The sequence below is a fragment of the Microcaecilia unicolor genome, chromosome 9, assembly GCF_901765095.1.
Source record: "Microcaecilia unicolor chromosome 9, aMicUni1.1, whole genome shotgun sequence".
Lineage (NCBI taxonomy): Eukaryota > Metazoa > Chordata > Amphibia > Gymnophiona > Siphonopidae > Microcaecilia > Microcaecilia unicolor.
This window is the reverse complement of record NC_044039.1, coordinates 143,730,822-143,753,984: the sequence shown is the minus strand read 5'-3', so window position 1 is coordinate 143,753,984 and position 23,163 is coordinate 143,730,822. Positions and strand designations below refer to the sequence as shown.

At 46.1% G+C, this 23,163-nt stretch overlaps 1 protein-coding gene across 1 annotated transcript in view; it reads left to right on the top strand.

The window, feature by feature from the left end:
• Positions 1-23,163, top strand: part of EHD4 (EH domain containing 4) — an 81,819-nt gene that overhangs the window by 24,105 nt on the left and 34,551 nt on the right. Inside the window, exons 2-3 of the mRNA XM_030214129.1 lie at positions 4,176-4,352; positions 13,164-13,261. Of these exons, the coding sequence (XP_030069989.1) occupies positions 4,176-4,352; positions 13,164-13,261 (275 nt within the window). The remainder of the gene's footprint in view (positions 1-4,175; positions 4,353-13,163; positions 13,262-23,163) is intronic.

Here is a 23,163-nt window from a genome sequence, read left to right as displayed (position 1 = left end):
TGCTTGAAAGCAGATGCTTTCAGAGGGTACAAAAACTTTTGTGGCATACAAAAACAAATTGACACAATTTAGGTAGATTTCATTCTTACATGCTTATTATTATTTACAAATTGATATGTGCTCTGTCCCCCCTCCTCTTCAGCAGTTAGCTTTTCTCAGTACCTCAGCCTCATCTTAGCAGCCCCCCACCCCTCCCATTGCAAATTTAATTCATCATTCTAATTTATCTCATGACAAGCAAAATGCTGTTTCTCAAAGTCACATATCAGTAACCCTAGACATTTTTTAATTTCCACTTCATCTCTTAAATCTTGTATTGATATGCAGGTATTTGCTTTTATAATTGAACTACACACCACTGGGTGACAGCATCTCCCCTAACTCCTGCTAAGTCAGCTGCAGGTGTCTCCTTTTTATGCTTGCCCTCTTTCTTTTGACTAAAATACTCCAGATGAGGCCTCACTTCAGTTTTGGAGGCCATATTTAGTTAAAGGTATAAAAAGACTTGAAGTGATGACCTGAATATTTATATCCGAGAGGAGTGACGGGAAATAGGAGACAAACATTTAGATGCATGAAAGATGGGGAAAACTGTAGAACGAGAGGGTGTGAAATAAAGCTGAAAGGAAGAAAATTATTTAAGAATAACCTTAGGAAATATTTTTTCATGGAGCGGTTGGTGGATGTTTGGTATAACCCCCCCCCCCCCCCCAATCAAAAATAGTGATAGAATTCAAAAAGACTTCGGATAAACAGAGGATCCCGTTTTGAAAGAGGATGTAATCAAAGTATAGATCATTTCCACTCGAAGCAAAATTCATCATAACAGGTGGTACTGATGAATTATGGTAAAGATGCCATTCCAGCATAGTAAGTGGTAGTGGCTTTGCTAAGAGCCATTGGCTTGATGTAAACAGCTGTATTTCTGAATCTCAGATAATGCTTTTCTTTATTGCTCTTGCTAGACAGAGCCATGGAGGTCAAAGATGCTTTTCATATGTGTTTTAAATTTTATAGCTGAATGAATTTTATTTGAAACTGAGTAAAACATATTTCTTTCTTGCTTTTTTTTTTTCTGGCAATGATATTGGAGAGGAGCAGCAGCATAGTGGTTAGAAGACCATACTGAGAACAAGGAAGGCCAGGGTTCAAATCCCACTGATTCTTTTATGACCTTGGGCAAGTGATTTCAGTTCTCTTTGCCTTGGCTACAAACTTCAGGCTAGATTTGCTCAAAGGCATTAATGCGTTAGCATGTACAGTATTACTACACTTTTAACCTGCGTTATTTGTGTATGTTTATGTAGTAAATGGGACAATAATACATGGTAATGCATTAATGCAGTCTAGTAAATTTGTCCATTAGATTCAATTCAGGTACCGTATGTAACTCACCTTGAATAACCAATGGAAAAGCATGGGCTAAATGTAAGTGCAATAACTTAATACTTATGATGTTTTATGAGAATTCTGTGCAGACTCCTTGGAGTTGAACTGTAAAATGTTACACAGTATCATGTATTCGCCATTTGCTATTTGGAACCCTTTTGGTTTTGAACCACTAAACTTGTTTCTGGCTGCACTTCTAACGTAAATTTTCACAGTTTACTGCAATCCTTGGAGATGCATTTGTGCATCACAGTGGTAACTACACTGGTTTCTGACTTAAAGCTAAATAGGTTTGACTAGTGGAAAAAGGAGCATCCTTGGTGGCTTGTGTAAATTCACACTCCTCCTCTGGACCAGTCTTATGAATGGGAAGGAGTGTGAATTGCAGTGGCAGCTCCTTGCAGGGACCAGATGTTTTCTACTTCTGCTTTCCATCTACCCTCATTATAAAACATACTTGCAAAATTAAAACCAGGGTTTCCCCCCTTGAACTTTAGTGAATTTAATTTTCAAGAAATCTTAAAGTACAAATTTAGCATTGCTTTTCCTTTTCCTAGTAAGAGCTGTCTAGTAAGGACACAGATGAAAGAACAGAATCCAACATGCACCAGAGAGGCAGTTCACAGCTGCACCAAGCCGATACAGAAAAAAACAGATCCCCAAATACAATACTTCAAGAGCAATTTTTTGTTCAAAACGAATACCTGATGTGATCAACATTTCGCCCACTCTTGTCTGCCTCAGGGGGTATAAACTACAAACAATCAAATAACATGAAGATACAAAATATATACAATATATAAGTAACATAATATAAAATATGAGGGAACCTAGACCTCTATAAAACAGATTTAGGAAGTTGTGGGATACGAGGTTGAACTTGTTTAAAATGTGGGAAAGCACTTTGCTTAAAATAGTCTTTTGTTCACCCTTTCTCTACTCCCAAGTTGTTGTAACCAGGCTGGTACACCAGCACTGAACTTGAATATGGCATTTTATGACTTGCTGTTGAACAAGCAGAATTTTTTTTTGTTTGGTTCAAAAAAACAGAACAAACTCTAGTGAACTGAAACAGATACATTCATTCTGTTCTAACAAGAACCCTCATCTGGGGGACAGTAAGACATTGGACAGGTAGAGAGACTGAGGGACCCCTTTAGTAAAGTACATTAAGATTTGCAGTTATCACAGCTTAACATAGGATCCACAAATCTGATGCGTCGCCATAATTTTTTATTCAAGTCGTGTTAGTTCCCATTAGTGTGTGGTACTTCCTCACAGTTAACATGGTAGCATTTAGCACATCCTGCATTAACTGTGGTTTAGCCAGTTAGTTCGGTAAGTATAACACACTAGCTGAATAAAATTTCCATCTTCACACTGCCCATGCCATGTCCACCCTGAGAGAGATTCATTAACTTGTGGTTCACCATGTGATAGCACACTATTGTAAAAACCCTGACGTGATTGTGCATTAGCCTGTTTTCACACCTTAACTACATGTTAGGTGCCCAACACACTTTACTAATAGGGCCCCTGAGTTTTAATCACAGCACCTGGAGGGGACTGGGGTGCAATGGCATGCACTTTTTGTTCTGCCAGTATAGGAAGATAAGTCTTAGAGATATGCATGTAGTGGAACAGGGAACTTCCATTCTTGCGATTTGTATTGCTGCCCTATGACACTTTTTTTTTCCATTTAGAGTATTTCCCTTGGTTGGCCAGCAGGTGGTGTCAGACCTCTGCACTATTGCTGTAGCAGAGGTCTGTTTTCTTTGTAGCAACCTGCAGTGTCATTGGTCAAATGTCGTTATTGCTAATGCTCTGTGCCCTGATTGGCTCTGAAGCCAGAGACCTGGGCCAGAATGTGCTAGAACTCCCCAGTCTCAGTTGGGAGTGTGGCGGGAGTAGATCTCTGTGCTGAAGCCCTGTTAATTCCTTTGAGCAGTTTCTTTTCCTAATCTCCCCAGGTACTATTTGGTAGTAAAACGTGTTCAGCTAGATGTAACACCAAATCCTTGTTGTTTATCTGTTCCTGTTTGCTTTTCAAAACCTTTACTGGTCACTGTTCTACTTTTTTGTTTTTAATAATAAACCTATTAGTTTGTTAGTTCTGTTGTTCTGGACTGACTAAGAATCCTAGCAGTTTGTGTTCTTGGTCTGTGGATGTTTTCTAGGAACTGTGAGAACCCTGAAATTGTGGCCCCAGTACCTCTAGAACCCCCTGGGACATAACTGGTGGGTGAATAAAATGATCATACAGAGGCAAGCGGGACCCAGCTGGTGAGTGGAGGGTAAGCCAGTGTGTAGGCGCTAGTATGCAGGCGGATCTGGGCAGTGCTGCGTAAGACCTTTCAAGTGGCCACAGGATTAACCCCAGTTGGATGCTAGGGGTAGCGCTAAGACGTTACATGACAATACATCCTTCAAGCTCCCACTGGATAAGTGTGTTTTTAACCCTAGTAAATCACCTTGATGGGATTCTGACAGGCGATATATCAAATCTAATGAAACTAGTTCCACAAAGATCTGCTCTGAGCTGAGAAAGGGGCTTTGACTCCTGAAGGTTAGTCAAGAAATGTTACCTTTTTTTTTTTTCCTGTACATTCAAGTAGATTAGCATGGCAACCATGCTAATCTACACAAAAAATCTGTGATCCTTCTGGCATGTCTGTGTTGTGCTAGTGAAGAAATGAAATTGCGGTGTATCTTATTGGGCTTGTTGTCTGAAAGCTGCTTGCTGATCTGAGAATTTGAGCACCTCTTTTCTTTTTGTCTCCTCTCAGATATCTGTTGGAACAGGACTTTCCAGGCATGAGAATTGGCCCAGAGCCCACTACAGATTCTTTTATTGCAGTGATGTATGGGGAGAAAGAAGGATCAATTCCTGGAAATGCACTAGTGGTGGACCCTAAGAAACCATTCCGCAAACTCAACTCTTTTGGAAATGCTTTCCTTAATAGGTACCTTTTAGTGAAATTGTATTTATACTACATCATCTCATGCTCTTTACTTCTAAAGCAGCATGAAAAATAGCTGTCTCAATTCTCTCCTGCAGAGTCTGAAGCTCTATAAAGAATTCTTTTTATGACCAAAGGAAAAAGTAACTTGTACAAAATGCAGTGTTCCCTTTTTATCATTGGGGATGACATAAGTTGGTGCTTCAGCTATTCAGAAGGCTCATGTCTTGAACTGCTTTCAAAATTTACAGGGAAGATACTTGTTTACTCAGTGGTTTTCAACCCGGTCCTCTGAGCATATCTAGCCAGTTGAGGTTTTTGGAATATACACATTGAATTCAGTGGGGATATCCTGAAAACCCCGACTGGCTGGATGTGCCCCGAGGACTGGATTGAAAACCTCTGGCTTAGCCTCATGTCTCTTATTTATTTTGAAAATGGGGGGGGGGGGGGGGAGCGGTAATAATCTTCACTTGTTCCTTTGGGCTTTATGATTGAACTTGTTCTGGGATCTGGTACTATGACTCTTCATTTGCATCTGCCCAGGGATTGTTTCCCATTTATATTGCCTCCCTTCCTTTCCCAGCTTGTGTAGCCCAGTCATTGCAATGGCACTTCTTTGTTGCATGGCTTATACACTAGAGCTCCTGTCAGAACCCTGCAATCATGCTCTCTAAATCCTGATATTAGATGGTGGTGCGATTACTCTCCCTCCTGTTTGTACTTGGTTCCTCTTTTTTTATTTTAATTTTTTTTTGTAGTTGACATTTTAAATACACAGATCCAAACACAGAATCAAGAAAAGATGAAAGCTTTGCCAAGCAAAATAAGCAGAAAAATACATTGCTTCCACTGATAAATTTCTCATCTATAGTCCACTTCAAAGAGAAGGGGGTATTCATATAATAATAAAGATAAGGAAACATCTACAACAATGTAGCATACCACCATACTTGCTTCAGTTAACCTCTTAATCACATTGTTGGCATAAGAGGCATCAATAGCTACCACTCTTGGCCTCGGTTGTAAAAATGCCTACTCTATGTGGCCTTAACCTCATCTAGTAAAAGAGCAACTTCCATATCATCAAGCAGATCAATCCATAGACTGGTGAGTTGTATCGATCTACCAGCAGGTGGAGATAGAGAGCAATCTTTTGCCTCTCTATATGTGGTCATGTGCTACCAGGAAATCCTCAGTATTCTCTCTATCTAGCAGGTGTGTGGTCACACGCAGCAGCTCTGGCTTGGTCTCCATGCCTATTTACTTAGGCTTTGTTGAGTACCTGGGGTTGAGGGCTCTTTGTGAGCAAGTGCAAACTTGGTGGTGCCAGGTCCCTCCTTTTATCCCCCCTCCCGCTGGCTCCGTTTAAAAAAAAAAAAAAAAAAAAAGAGAATCTTGAAGCAGAAAAGATTTTCCTTGCAGCTGCTCACTGGGACACAATTCATTGCAGCTCGGAGCAAGAAACAGGTAATTTTACCTTTTCCTAGCGGGCAGGGGGTTCCCCGAACGTTTCCCTCGTGGATCATGGCGTCGGATGGTAAGGGCGCAAAAAAGCGCTCCCCGGACCGCGATCGCGCGGCTAGTGGGGAGGCGTGGGGATCGGAGGCAGAGAGAAGCCCTTTTTGGGCGCCCTTCCGGACTTTGCTGATTTAGCCGCTTTTTCCTCCGCTGGGGCGTCGGCGACTTTTCCCGCCTTAGGTGCCCATACCCCGATGTCCGCCCTTCCGACGTTGGCCGCTCATGCAGCTCGGACGGCGGTAAGAAGATGGCGAAGTTTAAGCGCCTTGCTTCCTGTGCGGCTCCTTTGCGGAGTGACGCGCCGGACGCCATTTTGGATGCGCAGCGCACCTCTCCCCCACTCTATGGAGTGGAGGTTGAGAGTTCCTCTAGGGCTGTGGCCAAGGTTGCAGAGGTGCACAAACGGGGGTTTCTCTCCCGAGTTTATTTTGTTGCTGCATCAGGCTTTTCAACTGCAAAACGCTGCTCCTGCTTCCCTGTCAGATATGGGGGAAGAGGCTACCCTGATCAAGCGCCCACGGGTGGATCTTCAGGTCTTGGGGGACTCTGTCTCCTCTGATGTAGATGAGGGCAGCGTTTCTGAGTTCTCCCAAAGGTCCCTTGGGGATTCTTTTGATGAGGCTGATCCTCGCCCTGATGGGGGAGATGACCCCTCTGCAGCGCGGCTTTTTCGCTCAGAGGAATTGCCTAACCTGTTAGTTCAGGCTATGAGCATCTTGAGTATTTCCTCTCCGGATGAAGGCCCTCCTTCAGCCTCGGTGGGTTCCGCTATTATGTTGGGAACCAAGCGCTCTTCCAGGACATTCCACATCCATGAAGCCATGAAAACTCTAATTTCGGCTCAATGGGATTCTCCAGAGGCGAGCCTCAAGGTAGCTAGGGCCATGACTCGTCTGTACCCTCTGCCAGAGGGTGAACAGGAGGCCTTGCGCTGGCCGGCAGTGGACTCTCTAATCACTGCGATGACAAAAAAAGATGGCTTTGCCGGTGGAAGGTGGCTCTGCCCTTAAGGATTCATAGGAAAGGAAATTGGAAGTGGCCTTAAAGTTAGCCTTTGAGGCGGCCGCCTTGAGTTTGCAGGCCTCGGTTTGCGGCTCCTATGTGGCCATGGCATGCCTGACGATGGTGTAGCGGTCCTCCCCCTCGGATCCTTCCTTGAGGGCGGATTGGCCGGTCCTGGAATCATGCTTGGCTTACTTGGCAGACTTGCTGTATGATGTTTTGAGAGCCTCGGCTAAAGGTATGTCTCAGACAGTCTCTGCCCATCGATGGCTATGGCTTAAGCATATTGTCAGCTGACCATGCCTCCAAATCCCGCTTAGCCAAGTTGCCTTTTAAGGGCAGGCTGCTCTTCGGGGATGAGCTGGACAAGATCATGACGGATCTCGGCAGTTCTAAAGGCAAGAGGTTGCCAGAGGTCAAGGCAAGGGCCAGCGGTGCTCGTCCTGGTTCCTCTAAGGGCCGTTTTCAAGAAGCCCTTTGGTATCGCCCGGGCAAGTCGGAATCCTCCTCCTCCTCCTCCTCCTTCAAGCAGAGGTTCTCCCTGAAGCAGCATTCCTTTAGCAGAAACCCAATGACGGGGCCCTGGTCCATGGCCCAGAGCAGATAGGAGGAAGGCTATCCTCTTTTCTGGACGAGTGGACCAGGGTAACTTCAGATGCTTGGGTTCTAGAAGTCATCAGAGACGGCTACAAGTTGGAGTTCTGCTGGCCCCTGAGAGACGGGTTTGTGAACTCTCCCTGCAAGTCTCCCCTCAAAGTGGCAGCAGTTCAACACACTGGACAACTTGCTCTGCCTTGGGGCGGTGGTCCCAGTGCCCGTAGAGCAGCGTGGCACAGAACGTTACTCCATTTACTTTGTGGTGCCAAAGAAAGGAGGCTCTTCTCGGCCTATTCTCGACCTCAAGGGAGTCAATCGGGCCTTGCGAATACGGCATTTCTGTATGGAGACTCTCTGCTCCGTGATTGCTGCGGTACAAGAAGGAGAATTCCTGGCATCCTTGGACATCAAGGAAGCTTATCTGCACATTCTCATCTGGCCGCCTCATCAGCGCTTCCTGCGCTTTGCAGTGTTGGGCCGGCACTTTCAGTTCAGAGCCCTCTCGTTCGGGTTGGCTACGGCTCCGCGGACCTTCTCCAAAGTGATGGTGGTCATTGCGGCTTATCTCCGCAAGGAAGGAGTGCAAGTCCATCCCTACCTGGACGACTGGCTGATTCGAGTTCCCTCCTTTGCGGAGTGTGGGAGAGCGACGGACAGGGTCATTGCTCTTCTGAGCTCCCTGGGATGGATCATCAACCGGGAGAAAAGTCAGCTGCGCCCGTCTCAGTTCCTGGAGTATCTGGGTGTTCAGTTCGACACCCAAGTGGGCAGAGTGTTCCTGCCGGACAACCGGAGCCTCAAGCTTCAGGCCCAGGTGGGCCGGTTCCTAGGCTCCTCAGCTCCTGGGGCTTGGGATTATGTGCAACTGTTGGGCTCCATGACGGCCACGATGGAGGTAGTGCCCTGGGCCAGGGCCCATATGAGACCACTACAGCACTCTCTTCTGCGGTGCTGGACTCCAGTTTCGGAGGATTACGCAGTTCGCCTTCCCCTGGACCCGGCCGTGAGAAGGGCGCTAAGTTGGTGGCTGAGGTCAGAAAGTTGTCAGCCGGTATGCCATGGATTGTCGTTACGACGGACGCCTGCTTGACGGGCTGGGGAGCCCACTGCCTAGGAAGGACAGCGCAGGGATATGGTCGCCGGCGGAGGCGAAGTGGACCATCAACCTCTTGGAACTTCGGGCCATTCGGTTGGCGCTTCAAGCGTTTCTTCAGGTACTGATACTGAAGCCGGTTTGAATCCTGTCATACAATGCCACGGCCGTGGTGTATGTCAATCGCCAGGGAGGTACCAGGAGCGCCCCCCCCCCCCCTAGCCAGGGAGGCCATGAAGTTATGCCAGTGGGCAGAGGCGAATCTGGACCAGCTGTCGGCGGCTCACATTGTGGGAGTCCTGAATGTCGAGGCTTACTTTCTCAGTCGCCATACCTTGGATCCCGGAGAGTGGCAGCTGTCTGCCCGGGTGTTCTCGGAAATTACGAAGCGCTGGGGCATGCCGACCTTGGATCTGATGGCGACCTCGACCAATTGCCAAGTGCCGCAGTTCTTCAGCAGAGGATGGGACCCTCGATCTCTGGGGGTCGATGCTCTTCTCCAGCAGTGGCCGGTACAGGAGCTTCTCTACGTGTTCCCGCCTTGGCCTATGCTGGGCAGAATTCTCAGCCGGGTGGCGAAACACCCAGGCCAGGTGGTCCTGGTGGGTCCAGACTGGCCCAGATGCCCTTGGTATGCGGACCTGATCTGGCTTTCTGTGGACAGTCCTCTGCGGCTTCCAGCGGAGCGGGGCCTCTTAAATCAGGGTCCTGTGGTGATGGAGGATCCCTCCCCCTTTGGTCTTACGGCCTGGCTCTTGAGCGGAAGTGGCTGAAGAAGAAGGGCTTCTCGGACGTCATCGCCACTATGCTGAGAGCACGGAAGCGCTCTACTTCTACTACATACGCCAGGGTATGGTGTACCTTTGTATCATGGTGCGAGGCAGGATCCCTGTCGCCCTTCACGGCGCCAATTGCTTCAGTGTTGGCGTTCCTGCAAGAAGGTCTGGAAAAAGGCCTGTCGCTCAGCTCTCTTAAGGTCCAGGTAGCGGCTCTAACTTGCTTCAGGAGTCGCCTGAAGAGTGCTTCCCTGGCTTCTCAGCCAGATGTGGTGCGTTTTCTCAAAGGGGTTAATCACCTACGCCCTCCTCTGCACTTGATAGTGCCTACGTGGAATCTCAATCTGGTGCTGCGGGCCTTGCAGAAGCCGCCCTTTGAGCCATTATCGTGGCTGTCTCTGAAGGACCTGACGTTGAAAGCGGTCTTTTTGGTGGCAATCGCTTCAGCCAGGAGGGTTTCCGAGCTCCAGGCGCGGTTCACGGAGGCAGGAGTGTCTATTCGCCCAGTGCCTTCCTTCCTGCCCTAGATTGTTTCTCGCTTCCATGTGAATCAGCAGCTTTGTCTACCCTCCTTCCATAGGGAGGATTATCCAGAGGAGTATTGTGCTGTGATGCCTAGATGTTAAACGAGTTATCATCAGATACTTGGAAGTGACCAACGATTTCCGGAAGTCGGATCACCTCTTCATGCTGTTCGCGGGCCCCCGTAGGGGTCTGCAGGCATCTAAACCTACCGTGGCACGATGGGTCAAGGAAACGATTGCGGCGGCTTATGTGGCTGCAGGGAAGGTGCCGCCTATCCAGCTGAAGGCTCATTCTACTAGAGCACAGGCGGCTTTGATGGCGGAGTCCAGGTCAGTTTCCTTGGAGGAGATTTGCAGATCGGCGACTTGGGCGTTGGCTCATACCTTCTCACGGCATTATCGCTTGGACGTGGCAGCACGGGCCGAGGCCCAGTTTGGGGCTTCAGTGTTGCGTTCTGGGATTTCCATGTCCCGCCCTGGGTGAGTACTGCTTGGGTACATCCCACCAGTCTATGGATTGATCTGCTTGATGATATGGAAGGTAAAATTATGTATCATACCTGATAATTTTCTTTCCATTAAACATAGCAGATCAATCCATAGTCCCTCCCAGATATCTGTACTGTTTGTTCTAGTTCAGTTATATTTCAGGTTCAAGTTTAGACTTCAGTTCCTGTTCAGGAGGACTTCGAGTTCAAGTTCTTCCACTTGGATTTCCCTGGAGTTGGGACGACTTTGTGTTACAGTGAGCTGCTGCTTCTTTCCCCCTGTTTCGACGGTGATTGGATTCATAACTAAATTATGCCAGTGCTCCCTCCCGCTTCGTGTGGCAGTAGGGTAGCTTTGTTTTCCTCTCGCTTTGGCGGTGATGGGTTAAGCCAGCTCCTCCCGCAGTTGCGGTAGCAGGATATGCCAGTTCCCCCCGTGTCGGCGGGTGTGGTTGCCCACCCCCACTTCTTCGGCGGTGATTGGGTGGTGGAGTGTCCCTTTGTGGGTGTAATTCTCTATGTTTGGTGATACCTGCGGATGGAGCTTTGATATCGATTATACTGAGGATTTCCTGGTAGCACGTGACACATATAGAGAGGCAAAAGATTGCTCTCTATCTCCACCTGCTGGTAGATGGACACAACCCACCAGTCTATGGATTGATCTGCTATGATTAATGGAAAGAAAATTATCAGGTATGATAACATAATTTTACCTTTCTGGCCACTAAATGAGAAATCTTTAAACATGAAATAATGCTTACAAAATAAAAGATTTATTCTCTCCTGAACTCAAAACAACCGTCATGGTGGCTCTTGTCAGGATGTTCCCATTAGGCCTTCAAAAAGAAGGCCTTGGAAGATTACCTTCAAATTAGGGATGTAAAATGTGGGTATTGCTCAAGATGCTTAACTAGTTCTTTGAATCAATCAAGTACCACTGTTTTGGATTTTTAATAAAATGGCTCCTTTCACTGTTTCTACGCATACTCATTCCTCTTATCTTTTTGGACTTCCTTCTCCACACATAGAATAAAAAGAGAGAACTTGGAGTACCATGACTAGCTTGCCATCCAGAAATTTCACCTTCCATCCCTTTTCGTCAATTGTAAAATTGGTCTCTACGTTGAATCCTTCATCCTCTCCCCTAGACATATGGCCAGTATTCTTGACCTTTGTTCCTTCCTTTTTTCTAGGTGAGCCTATAGAGTGGCTATGTGCCTGCCCCTTGGAAGCACATTCTCATGACACCTATCCTAAAAAACAGTCACAGACCCTTTGGACCCTATAAGTTACCATCTTATTTCCAACTTACTATTTCAGTGTTGCTTGAGGATTTAGTACTAGCTCAGCTATCTTATTTGGAGAAAACTTTTATGGTTCATCCATGACAGGATTCCACACAGGTCATAGTTCTGAAACTCTTTTGGCAACAATGTGTGCTGAAGTAAGGGTGGCACATGCCCATTGTCATTTTTGCTGCTCGTGTGTCTTAACCTTTCATCTGCATTTGATGTGGTAGATCATTCTCTAGGTTTCAGACCCCAGAGACACTGGTCTGCTTAGAAGGCCAAGCTTCTCATCAATTTCCTGGAGCTGCGAGTGATCTGGAATATGCTAAAGACTTTCAGAAATCAGCTGATTAACCAAATTGTTCTGATCCAGACAGACAACCAGGTTGCCATGCACTTGTCAACAAGCAGGGGAGCATGGGCTCCAACCCCTTGTGTGGTCTCTCAAAATGGACATTGCCTGCAAGATCTTCTGAGAGTGGAGTACTCCCTCGTGGATCATTTTGCCACTCATCTCAACAAGGTCCCTCAGCACTGTTCTCTCTAAGCTGAGCGGGAATCTTCCAACTGCATTGCTGCCAGTGGGGGTTGGTGCTTCAATATTGTGTTTTCAGTTGCTAGGGACAGATATGTTCCCTGGAGTCCTGCAGAGCTTGCCTGCCCCTCTTTATTGAAAATGTGGTAGTGAAACAGCACTGGCAAAGTTTGATAGATACCGTATTTTTCGGACTATGACACACTTTTTTCCCCCCCAAATTTGGGAGGAAAATGGGGGGTGCGTCTTATAGTCCGAACGTAGAGAAAGTCGACTTCCGGGATCCCCAGCCCTCCCTCCCTCCGAGTTCCGAGATCGCCCGCCTGCCCTCCCGAGCTCCAAGATCCCCTTCCTTCCCTCCCTCTGAGTTCTAAGTAATTTTACCTAGTCGAGGCAGCAGCAGAAGCGAAAACCATGCAGCCTCGGCACATCACTCTTCCCTGTTCTGTTTTTCTCAGCTCTGGTCCCTCCCACTGAGGGCGGGACCAGAGCTGAGAAAAACAGAACAGGGAAGAGTGACGTGCCGAGGCTGCATGGTTTTCGCTTCTGCTGCTGCCTCGACTAGGTAAATTTACTTAGAACTCAGAGGGAGGGAGGGAAGGGGATCTCGGAACTCGGGCGGGCGGGAGGGAAGGGGATCTCAGAGAGAGGGCGGGCGGGCTGGGGATCCCGGAACTCGGGAGGGAGGGAGACGGACGGACCCTGGAAATGGGAGACATTTGGACAAGACGCACCGGAGCACCTAGATTGTAGAGGAGGAAAAAGGTGCGTCTTATAGTCCAAATTTTTTTTTTCCTATTTCCCTCTTCTAAAACCTAGGTGCGTCTTATAGTCTAAAAAATACGGTATGTAGTTGTGGAGTACTGATTATGAATAAAAGCAGGTGAAACTGTGCTGTTTTTGAGAATACTGATTCTCGGGTGGTTTGAGAGATGTCTGTACTTCTCAGCAGTCTTATGGAATCTGATTTTGTCCTTCTGTTGCAGGTTTATGTGCTCACAGTTACCCAATCAGGTCCTCAAAAGCATAAGCATTATCGATTCTCCAGGTATACTGTCTGGAGAGAAACAGCGCATCAGCAGAGGTGAGTCCCTATAGTAGAAACAAGTCAGGAGACATACAAATGTCAATTGCCCTGTTCCAGATCTTGCCATTTCAAGCCAGTTTGGTAACAATATTGTATATGCAACTGATCTTGGCTGTGTGAAATGCTTTAGATCAGAAGTCAAGGGAGAAAATGTTTGGTGTTTTAATACTGTTTTATTTGTTGTTTTTGTTTTTAATTTTTGGTGGCTGGTTGAGGTCCAGGTGTAGGGTCTGAATAGTGAACTGAAGATGGTCCGTTCTCTTGGCCTTTTGTCTGAGACTCTTACAGTATTGGAGGCGTGCTGGTTAGTGCCTTGCAGCCCAGCCCCCACGATGATATAATGACTATTGCCTAAATAGGATCAAATGTCTTGGCAAACTATAAAAATTGCTGTTTTTTATTAGCAATCAAGCTTATAAATAATAGTGTATAGTGCTTATATTTTAAAATATAGATGTTTACAGTATTGCTTATGGGGCAGCATAGCTATAAAACCTTTTATAATCTGGTTATTTTATATATTGTGTGTGACTGTCCAATTTTAAAACATTTTTTTTTTGGCTATGAAAACAGGAAAAGATTAAAGAAAAAAAATCTGCTTGAAAATAATAAGTAAAAAGGTGAAGCTAGGCCATGGGGTTACCTTGGCTTTCCTGTGTTCTGACTTCCTTGACTGTTAAAAGACTGAGAGGAAACCAGCAATAGACATGTTACAAAAACAGGCCGGCTGGCCCATGGCCAAGACAAAAAGCTAGCTAGAGCTAAAGCTGGTCCCCAGGTGCCATAATATTCTAATTTAATTACTGATATTTTTCTCTCTCTCTTAATTTTGCCAAGGACCATGATGAGAGGGCCATTTCAGTGCAGGGATTCCCAGACCAAAAGGATTTTGAGGTATAGGGACTGTTTCACTTAGTGGTTTGCCACAGGATTACAGACCTTCCCACTTCTAGGGTACTAGTTAATTTCAAATTCAAATCAATTCTTGTATACTGCTAATATCCCCTTTCCAGGGTTCAGTGCAATTTACATTCTAGGTGAGACAAAAGCAAGTAGTGTTAGTGTGAGGTATGAAAACATTAGAGACTATTGGATTAACGCACGAGACTAAAAATATTAAGGAAAGGATAATGGATGATACTAGGAGGTAGAAGTAATGATGGATTGTTATGAAGCAGTCTTTGGGAAGAGAGGTTTTTAGCCTCTTCCTGAAGTTGAGCTAGCTGTTTTCTGTTCTGATGGGACTAGGTAGAGTTAGAGTTCCATATTTTGACTCCAAGAACGGGGACTAGAGAGCTGAAAATCTTCTGATTTCTAATTGCCTTTTGGAATGGTGATGCTAGCATCAGTTATTGTTTCAGTCTGTTAAACTGGACCAGACATAGTGAAGTAGTCTTAGCAGTTCAGAGGTGAAGCCCTGTAGGATTTGAAAAAGTAAACAAGCAGTTCTCCCCTTCTGTGTGCTGCACGATGTTGGCACATGGAAGGGGAGAAAAAAAACAAAAAACGAATGAGCAACACGGGATGGGTGGGGAGGAAGAAAGAAACAGGACAACACTGGATGGGAGGGGGAAAAGGAGAGAGAGAACACAGGGGCAATACTAGATGGGGGAGAGAAATATCTGGGCAATTACTGGATAGGGGGAGAGAGACACATAAAGTCAGTGTCTTGTTCCCCATTGAGGTAATCTGCATCTCTGAAAGACTGTGTTCACATTTTGATACCAATTGGGAGCCAACTTGGGACTGTACTAGAGAGACCAAAGACTGCACACCACAAAGCCTGAATCACTCTTGAATATTACCATCTATTCAAGATAGGGCATATGACAAAAAACAAGAGGTGATTTCCTCAGAAAAGAGTTGAGATACATTGGCAGGCCAGCGTGGGAGGCTTGCATTGCTGCTGTACCTGTTCTGAATCTATTTTATGTTTAAGGCATCTAATATAATAAAACGCACCGTGAACGTTCTAATGAGGACAACGTTCTGAAGCCATCTGACGTCACTCCCTAGGGTTCGTGGAGTTCGTGGCATTCGTGGTGTTCGTGGTGTTCGTGGTGTGAAGCCATCCAGCCGTCTCTGCCCCGCCCTCGCGTCTAAACAAACAAATCCGGAAGCGAAGCGTCAGGGAAGGAGGCGGCGCTCCCGACGTCTAGCCTTCCCTTCGCTGTGTTCCGCCTTCAAAACAAGGCGGAACACAGCGAAGGGAAAGCTAGACGTCGGGAGCGCCGCCTCCTTCCCTGACGCTTCGCTGCACGAACCGCCACGGAGGTAAAGTTAAAAAGAATAAAAAAAAGGGATGCATGGATGCGAAGGGGTGGGGGGGCATGGATGCGAAAGGGGGGGCATGGATGCGAAGGGGGGGGGGGGGAGAAGAGGGCGGGCCAGGCTGGGACATGGGAGAGAGAGTAGCATGGATGCGAGGGGGGGGTCATGGAAGGGCGAGAGGGGACTTGCTGGAAAAGGATGAATGGAGGCGGCAGGGGACAGAGGAGCATGGATGGGTATGGATTAGGAGGGCAGGGCACAGGGAGAGAGGGGAATAACTGGAAATGGATGAATGGAGGGGGCAGGGGACAGAGGAGCATGGATGGGCATGGATTGGGAGGGCAGGACTCAGGGAGAGAGGGAAATTGCTGGATAGGGAAAAATGGAGGGGCCAGGTGACAGATGAGCATGGATGGGCATGGATTGGAAGGGCAGGACTCAGGGAGAGGGGAATTGCTGGATAGGGATGAATGGAGGGGACAGATGGGCATGGATGGATATGGATTGCAGAGCAGGCCTCGGGCAGAGAGGGGAAATGCTGGATAGGGAAAAATGGAGGGGCCAGGTGACAGAGGAGCATGGATGGGCATGGATTGGAAGGGCAGGACTCAGGGAGAGGGGAATTGCTGTATAGGGATGAATGGAGGGGACAGATGGGCATGGATGGATATGGATTGCAGAGCAGGCCTCAGGCAGAGAGGGGAAATGCTGGATAGGGAAAAATGGAGGGGCCAGGTGACAGATGAGCATGGATGGGCATGGATTGGAAGGGCAGGACTCAGGGAGAGGGGAATTGCTGGATAGGGATGAATGGAGGGAACAGATGGGCATGGATGGATATGGATTGCAGAGCAGGCCTCAGGCAGAGAGGGGAAATGCTGGATAGGGAAAAATGGAGGGGCCAGGTGACAGAGGAGCATGGATGGGCATGGATTGGAAGGGCAGGACTCAGGGAGAGGGGAATTGCTGGATAGGGATGAATGGAGGGGACAGATGGGCATGGATGGATATGGATTGCAGAGCAGGCCTCAGGCAGAGAGGGAAAATGCTGGATAGGGAAAAATGGAGGGGCCAGGTGACAGAGGAGCATGGATGGGCATGGATTGGAAGGGCAGGACTCAGGGAGAGGGGAATTGCTGGATAGGGATGAATGGAGGGGACAGATGGGCATGGATGGATATGGATTGCAGAGCAGGCCTCAGGCAGAGAGGGGAAATGCTGGATAGGGAAAAATGGAGGGGCCAGGTGACAGAGGAGCATGGATGGGCATGGATTGGAAGGGCAGGACTCAGGGAGAGGGGAATTGCTGCATAGGGATGAATGGCGGGGACAGATGGGCATGGATGGATATGGATTGCAGGGCAGGCCTCAGGCAGAGAGGGGAAATGCTGGATAGGGATGAATGGAGGGGGCAGGTGACAGACAAACATGGATGGCCATGGATTGGGAGGGCAGGGCTCAGGGACAGAGGGGAATTGCTGGAAAAGGATGAATGGAGGGGGCAGGGGACAGATGGCCATGGATTGGGAGGGCACGGCTCACACTGTCTCTCTCATATACAATGTCTTTCTGACTCTCACTCTCACACACTCTGTCTCACACAGTATCACATTCACTCTCTATGTGCCACACAGTCACTCACACACTCGCTTGGTGTCATACACTCACTCTCACAGAGAATCTGTGTCTCACACACACTCTGTCTCTTGCCCCCACACACACACACTCTCTCTCACACTGTCTCTCACATACACACTTGCACACACTCTCATTCTCACACACACTCTCTCACAAACACACTCACACCCAGACTCACTCTCTCTCTCACATACTCACACTTTCACTCTGACTCTCAAACACTCACTCTCACATACACTCTCCCAAACATACACACTCCAAGGAAAAACTTGCTAGCGCCCGTTTCATTTGTGTCAGAAACGGGCCTTTTTTACTAGTGTCTATATAAATTGCCTCGCCAGGGATGAAAGTATTTTCTTAAGGGTTTTTTCAACCCAAGCATAATTCTTTACTCTTGGGGGAATTGCAATGCACATTGGTGCATCATTTGCACAGAACAATGCACAGGCAATAGGAGGCAGAAAAAAAGGGTAGGTATCTTATCCCCTCCCCTCGTGGCCCACACCCACAGATTACTGAGACTGCACTCCCAAATCACCTCCAACAAGCAACTGCACCTCAGGTCACTTCCTCCTGTCAGTCTGGGCCTAACATTTTTGAACCGTGTCGCTGCATGGAGAACCGTGTGATTTAAACAAGCAGTCAAGCCCAGGCCAGCAGAGAAGGAAGCAACCTGAGGTGCAGCTGCTTGACTCCTCCTTTCGCCACATGATCTGGGAGGAGAATACGGTATGTAAGCTTGAGGATGGGGAGGAGAGAAGTCTCAAGGAATCTGGGAGTTTTTTGTTCTGGCTAGAGGGGAGGGCAGAACAAGTTGGAGGGTATGGGCCTTGAGAATATCCAGCATTTTGAATCAGTTATGCAGCTGTGCCAAATAGTGCTTTTCACTATTTTTGTGTTTGACTCTGATTTAAAAAGCTATTACCTTTCATTTTCTTATTAGAAAGAAAGACAAGTAAGATCTTTGTTGCAATTTACAGGACAAGTACAAACATAGGACTAATTTAAATGAGAGCTATATTAACCAATGAAGGCCTATATTAACAAATGATGGCAGGTAAAGCCAAAATAGTCTAGTTTCGGCTGAAATTTGACCAGTTTAGGTAGATGTGCATATAAATTCCCATGTGCAAGCCAAAACCAACTCTTGTTCCCACACTTAACCCTTTTACTATTACTGCAGTCTTCTATATCTGTCTCAAGAATATCCAAAATTTGCTTCTGCCTTCACTAATAGACTATTTCAGGCTTTCCATTCTCCAGTTTTACCTCCTACAAAACCAAATCTTAAGCCAATACCCAGGCCACAATTGTGTGTCTTAAGGTTTGTAATAATTCTCAGAAGCACCAAGGTTATTGAAGCTGTGGTTAGAATAGTGGGCTGAGAAGCCACGGTTCAAACCAATTTTTCATACTGATGTTTCTTGTGATATTGGGCAAGTCTCTTCACCCTCCATTGTTTTGGGTACAAACTAATTTTAAGCACCCTATGAGGAAGGAAAATACCTACTATGTACCTAAATGTAACTTGTCTTGAACTTAGGTTTTGAATTAAATCCATAAATAGTGAGTATTTAATCATGGGTGCATTTTTGAGACTCTAGACATACAGGTAATGTTGCAAGATAACAATGTCAAGCGTTCTAGTTATTGGCTATTGTACAGATTCAGAAACTGTGGGACCACTGGGAGTGTGGCCCCAGTTACCCAGAAATCACCAGGGATAACTTGAGAGCGGGAGACTCGCCCAGAGACAGTTATCTTGCTAACTGTAGCATCTGTTTTGATAACACAGCTTCTGTGTACTGCTGACCACAATAAACTGGCATGATGGATATGGGGCTTCACGAGCAGCTGGAGAATCATTTGTAGTAGAGGTGTGCAGTTATTACCTTTTTCATTTCACGCAGTTTCCCATGTCACTTCCAGGAGTGTATCTCCCCTCCCCCAATTTTGTCATCATAGAAGCAGTAGTGTTAAGAGCTTGCCTTCTTTCCGGAAAGTGTGTGTACTATTGATGGTACAAGAAAAGCCCAAAAATGTTGTGTTTCTGCTCATTTTCACTTGCCAATGATATATCGTTTGATGAAAGTCCATTCCTAATTTGTACATGCTTCTGCTTTTCATATGCTAGCAATGAATCTTATAAAACTACTAGGAAAGAAGGCCCATTTCTCACAGCAATGAAACGGGCGCTAGCTTTTTTTTTTGGGGGGGGGGGGGTGACTCACAATAGGAGAACAGTGGCGATTTTCCTGGGCTGCCCCGTGGTTCGTCGCGGTTGTATCTGGTTCGTGCGCCGCCGCTGTTAGCGTTGTCGTAGCTCTGTGTGGGTGGCGATTTTCCTGGGCCGCCCTCGACGACGTCGTGTTTTGACGTGAGGGCGGAGCACAGGTACAGTAATAAAACTCACCCTCAATGTTTGCTCCGCCCTCGATGTCATGATGTTTGACGCGAGGGCGGGGCCCGGTGGCTTCACCACCACGAACCTTCGAACCTGAAGGAACTGAAGTCAGTGGCTTGGCTTCACTGACGTCAGTGTCCTCAGAACGTTGAGGGTGAGTTTTATTATAGTAGATCTTTAGGCTGGAGTGAAGATAATGTCGCAGACTGCAGTATCAATACCAGGGCACTCAAAACAAATGAGGTACAGAAGGGGGAAGGGAAAAGAAGAGAGGAAGCAGGAAGGGGAGGAGTGGGAAAACAAATGGATGAGCAAGGAAGTAGTGTGTCAGGAGATATGGGGTGGGGGCCATGAACAATTCATTCCTTCCCACCAGCTAGTGTACATACACATCCCTGCTTATGAGTGTACATGCTCACACATTCACAGCCCATCTATACACTACCTACTCGGTGTAGGGTTACCATATGTCCAGTTTTACCCGGACATGTCCTCTTTTTGAGGACATGGCCGGGCAATCGGGCGGGTTTTGCCATCCTGCCCGTTTGTCTGGATTTCAGGACAAATGGGCAGGCTGGCAGGTGGGCCTAATGGTGTCCTATCCTAGTCTCCTCCCCTTACCTTACTCTACTGCCCTGGTGGTCTAGTGAACCTCTTTGGGGCAGGAAAGAGCCACCTGTTTCCTGCCCGGAGCGCTGCTCTGCATACCGTTCCCCTTGCTGATGGTCCCGGTGCCGATTCAAAATGGCTGCCAAGATTTGAAGTGGCCTCGCGAGACTGCAGAAGTAGAGTAAGGTGAGTGGAGGATAGGACACCCTTAGGGGGGTGTGACGGGGGCGGGGGTATGTGAAAGGGGTGGGGCGATATGTGATAGGGGTGGGGTGTGTGAAATGGGGCGGGATGGGGTGTAGTAGGTGGCGGGGCATGTGTCCTCTCTTTGGGGGGACCAAATATGGTAACCCTAACTCGGTGACACTCGTATACACATACGTACACACACAACTGATTCACCAAGTATACACTTGTGCACAAGTTCACTACTACTACTTATCATTTCTATAGCGCTACTAGACGTACGCAGCACTGGTAGACACAGGCCTTTTTTTCCCCCTCCTCCCACAAGATGTGTGTGTTCATCACATTTTACCCCATCATATGGGTTCACCACACGACACAAACATTTTATTTTCTTGTTGCTGGTACACTGAAACCCCACTGAACTGGTAGGGTGGGGATATTGCAGCTGTAAATGAGGGCTCAGTGGTGGGAGAGTGCTGTGCATTTGGAGAACATATAAGCATTACTTTCACCTTTTTGTTTGAAAATTAATAAACTTGGTTCAGTCGGAGGAGAGTGTTTAGGGCAAACTGAAATGCAACCTCTGATTTTCCCAAGTAAAGAGGGCTACTTCATCTTTAAAAAATTTTCAAGTTTTAGGAATCCTGGTGGAGTGGAGTTGTTTCATTGCATTTTAAGTGTTATCTTTGAGTAGTTTGTAATTTCCCTGTATATCAGCTTTTTAAAAAACTTTTAAAATTCATAGTACATCAAAAATAGTGCCCAAAATAGGTTGAGGAACTGAAAACTTCCACTGTAGGGCTTTCTGTTCCCTTTATTAAATTTCTTCATTTCTTGATCAGAGCTATGTTTTCTCATAAACTGTAAATAAATTTGCTTGTCTTATTGTAGTGTAACAGATTTTTGTGCATTTAGCCTTATTGTACATACTGATTAAAGTACTATGTGAGTCCTGGAGTACTCACTATTCTGTGACCTGGACCAACTAATCATTTCTCATTTTATGTAAATTCTGTTACCCTAAGTGACTTGGATGTAGTGCTTTAGGCAATCTGCCAGGCCTTAGAAGGTTTATTTGCAACTCTAGATGTTTGTTTTTGTGATTCACAGCACAAGATTCCAAAATTTCCAGTTGTAACTTCTTTGCTCACTAATAAAACCACAGGAGCTATTAGAAATAAAAGGATGTAAAAAAAAAGTTTTAACCCTGTGAACGTAATGTGAATTTTTAAAATCATTTACAAGGGTTGTTGAATGCACTGCTGCTCTTTCTTTTTGAAAAACAAGTCATTTTGAACTATAATTTATTTTAATCATTTATTTATTTATTTTCATTTTACAAGGGTCACTTGCAAACAGTAATACAGAGATGACTGTACAATAAAACAATATTAGAAGAAAACAATCTCAACTAGATAAATGGATTTTATACAATCTTTCTTTTTCTTAGACCACAAAATACTACTACTACTACTACTACTACTAGTTAGCATTTCTATAGCGCTACAAGGCGTACGCAGCACTGCACAAACATAGAAGAAAGACAGTCCCTGCTCAAAGAGCTTGCAATCTAATAGACAAAAAATAAAGTAATCAAATCAATGTGTACAGGAAGGAGGAGAGGAGGGTAGGTGGAGGCGAGCGGTTACAAGTGGTTACGAGTCAAAAGCAATGTTAAAGAGGTGGGCTTTCAGTCTAGATTTAAAGGTGGCCAAGGATGGGGCAAGACGTATGGGCTCAGGAAGTTTATTCCAGGTGTAGGGTGCAGTGAGACAGAAGGCGTGAAGTCTGGAGTTGGCAGTAGTGGAGAAGGGAACAGATAAGAAGGATTTATCCATGGAGCGGAGTGCACGGGAAGGGGTGTAGGGAAGGACGAGTGTGGAGAGATACTGGGGAGCAGCAGAGTGAGTACTTTTATAGGTTAGTAGAAGAATAGGGAGAGTGAAACAAGACAAGGAGATCAATTAAACGACAGTAAACAAAGAAAACGTGGTATTAACCTGATTATCCCCAGTTATTATTTATCTAAATCATTATTCCACATTGATCATCTGGTTGGCTTCAAACCCAAGACTGTGTATATTCAATTAATTTCGATGGAAACATACTTATTGTCCAATATTAGTGGAAATAATACACCTGATTTCATTTTTTTCTCTTTTAAAACCAGAAATTATTTAACAATACAAACACTTGAATCTCTAAACCAATTCCCACTGATTAAGGTAATCCCAGTTTCACAGGCTTCACTCCTTTTGAATTAATATACTAAGAGGAATCATTTCAGAGGAAAAAAACTTTAGGAGTCAAACCCGGAACTCTGGGGAAACAAGAATCTCAATATTAATCATCTGTAATAATATTCGTTTTGTTCAAATTTTTCTGGTCTATTAACATTTTCAAAATCTTAACCATTTCCTATTCCTGTAGAACTTCATTTACTGTATCCATTTTTCATTCTCCAAGGATTTGATTAGATTATCCATTGGCTCACTAATAAGATTATATCTGAAGCAAAATTACTTACAACCACTGTTAGGTCCTGACGCTCCTTCCAGATGATATTCAATGTAACCTCCATGGGAGCAAAAAACTCCAAGCTGATAGCTGTTACGGGTTTAGGAGTGGCACCGCCGACACGGGTTCAGCTGTAAACGACTTCCATTTCAGCATACACTCTTAACTCACTCCTCCACTCCTTTGGGCATGGTGGTTAAATGATTTAAGAGCGATGAAGTTGTTTCCAGGTCCAAGAGCATCGATGCTCCTTCGCCGGTGCTAATCAAAG